The following is a 1331-nucleotide window of genomic DNA, read 5'->3' as shown; positions in this document are numbered from 1 at the left end:
TGGGGGGCAACTGGGGGAGCTGGGGACACACTGGGGGCAACTGAGGACACACTGGAGGCAACTGAGGGCAGTTGGAGGGGCACTGGGAGCAGCTGGAGGGCAACTGGGAGATACTGGGAGCAGCTGGAGAAGCCTTGCGGGCAGCTGGGGGGCAGCGGGAGCAGCCGGGAGGCCGCGGGGTGGGGGTGTGTGTGGGGGGGCTCCGCGGACCCTCTCCTCCCCGCCGGCTCCCCGCGACACGACACCACCGTACGGGCCGAAAACGGCGCTTTATTGCCGCCGGGGCTCAGACGACGGCGCTCTCCGCGAGCGGCTCGCCGGCCGCCAGCCTGCCGGGCCCGAAGCGGCTCAGGTCGAGGCTCTGGAAGCGGCCGCGCAGCACCAGCTCGGCCACGGCGCGTCCGGCCGCCGGCGCCTGCTGCAGCCCGCGGCCGCTGAACCCGGCCGCCACGAAGAGGTTCTCCACGCCCGGGTGGGCGCCCAGCACCGCGCTCCGGTCGAAGGCGTTGTAGTCGTAGTAGCCGGCCCAAGCGCTCCGCACCTGCGCCGCGCGCCGTGAGCCGAGCCAGTGCTCCGTCCCACCCCAAAAACCCCCGATCCCTCCCCAAAAACGAGGGGAGCGGGATGCAGGACGCCCGTTTACCTTCAGGGCGGCGAAGGCGGGCACCCGGCGCGCCAGCTCCGGCCACACTTTCTCCTGGAAGAAGTCGTAATCCACCTCCAGGTCGCTCGTATCCGGCTCGTCTTCCTGCGGGGGAAGTGGGAGCGAGCTGCCGGGGGGGGGAACCCCAAATTACCCCCCCCACCGCCCCCCTGGACCCACCTCGGCGGGGCTGCGGCCCCCCAGGTAGTTGCCGCCGATGCCGTCGCGGCGGAAGTAGACGCCGGAGGTGTCGACGAGCAGCGGACACTCCAAGCCGGGGCCGTCGGGGCAGTGCCACACGTAGACGAACCTGCCGACGGAGCGGCCGGAGCGACCCTTTTTTTTTTAGGGAGCAAGGGGGCTGCTTTCCTCCCACCCGGAGAATCCGGCGGCATCGGCACCCACCTTTTCCTGGGCTCCAGTGGCAGCCGGAGCCGCGGCTCGGCCAGCTGCGCCAGCTCCCCGGCCCAGGCGCCGGCGGCGTTGACCACGACGGCGCAGGACACGGGCTGGTATTCCCGGCTGTCGGCGGCGTGCACCTGCCGAGGGAGCGCGGTGACGGGGATGGGGACAGGGGGACAGGGACAGGGGGACGAGCCACCCCCCTCCCCCCCCCAAAAAAGGAGGAGACGACTTACGTTGACGTATCTGATGCGGGACACGGGCTGCTCCTGCCCCGTGGCCACCA

At 71.5% G+C, this 1331-nt stretch overlaps 1 protein-coding gene across 1 annotated transcript; it reads right to left on the bottom strand.

Annotated features, from left to right (window-relative positions):
• Positions 1 to 7: 7 nt before the first annotated feature.
• On the bottom strand, positions 8 to 1329 carry FOXRED1 (FAD dependent oxidoreductase domain containing 1; the record flags this gene model as incomplete). Its single annotated transcript, XM_026071709.1, has 5 exons — positions 8 to 541; positions 644 to 748; positions 824 to 953; positions 1049 to 1182; positions 1282 to 1329. Coding segments are annotated over 5 exons (672 nt in total), but the record flags the coding sequence as incomplete, so codon positions are not given.
• Positions 1330 to 1331: the final 2 nt, after the last annotated feature.

This window comes from Apteryx rowi, unplaced genomic scaffold (genome assembly GCF_003343035.1).
Source record: "Apteryx rowi isolate R43461 unplaced genomic scaffold, aptRow1 scaffold_33, whole genome shotgun sequence".
Classification (NCBI taxonomy): Eukaryota; Metazoa; Chordata; class Aves; order Apterygiformes; family Apterygidae; genus Apteryx; species Apteryx rowi.
This window is presented reverse-complemented; position numbering and strand designations above follow the sequence as displayed.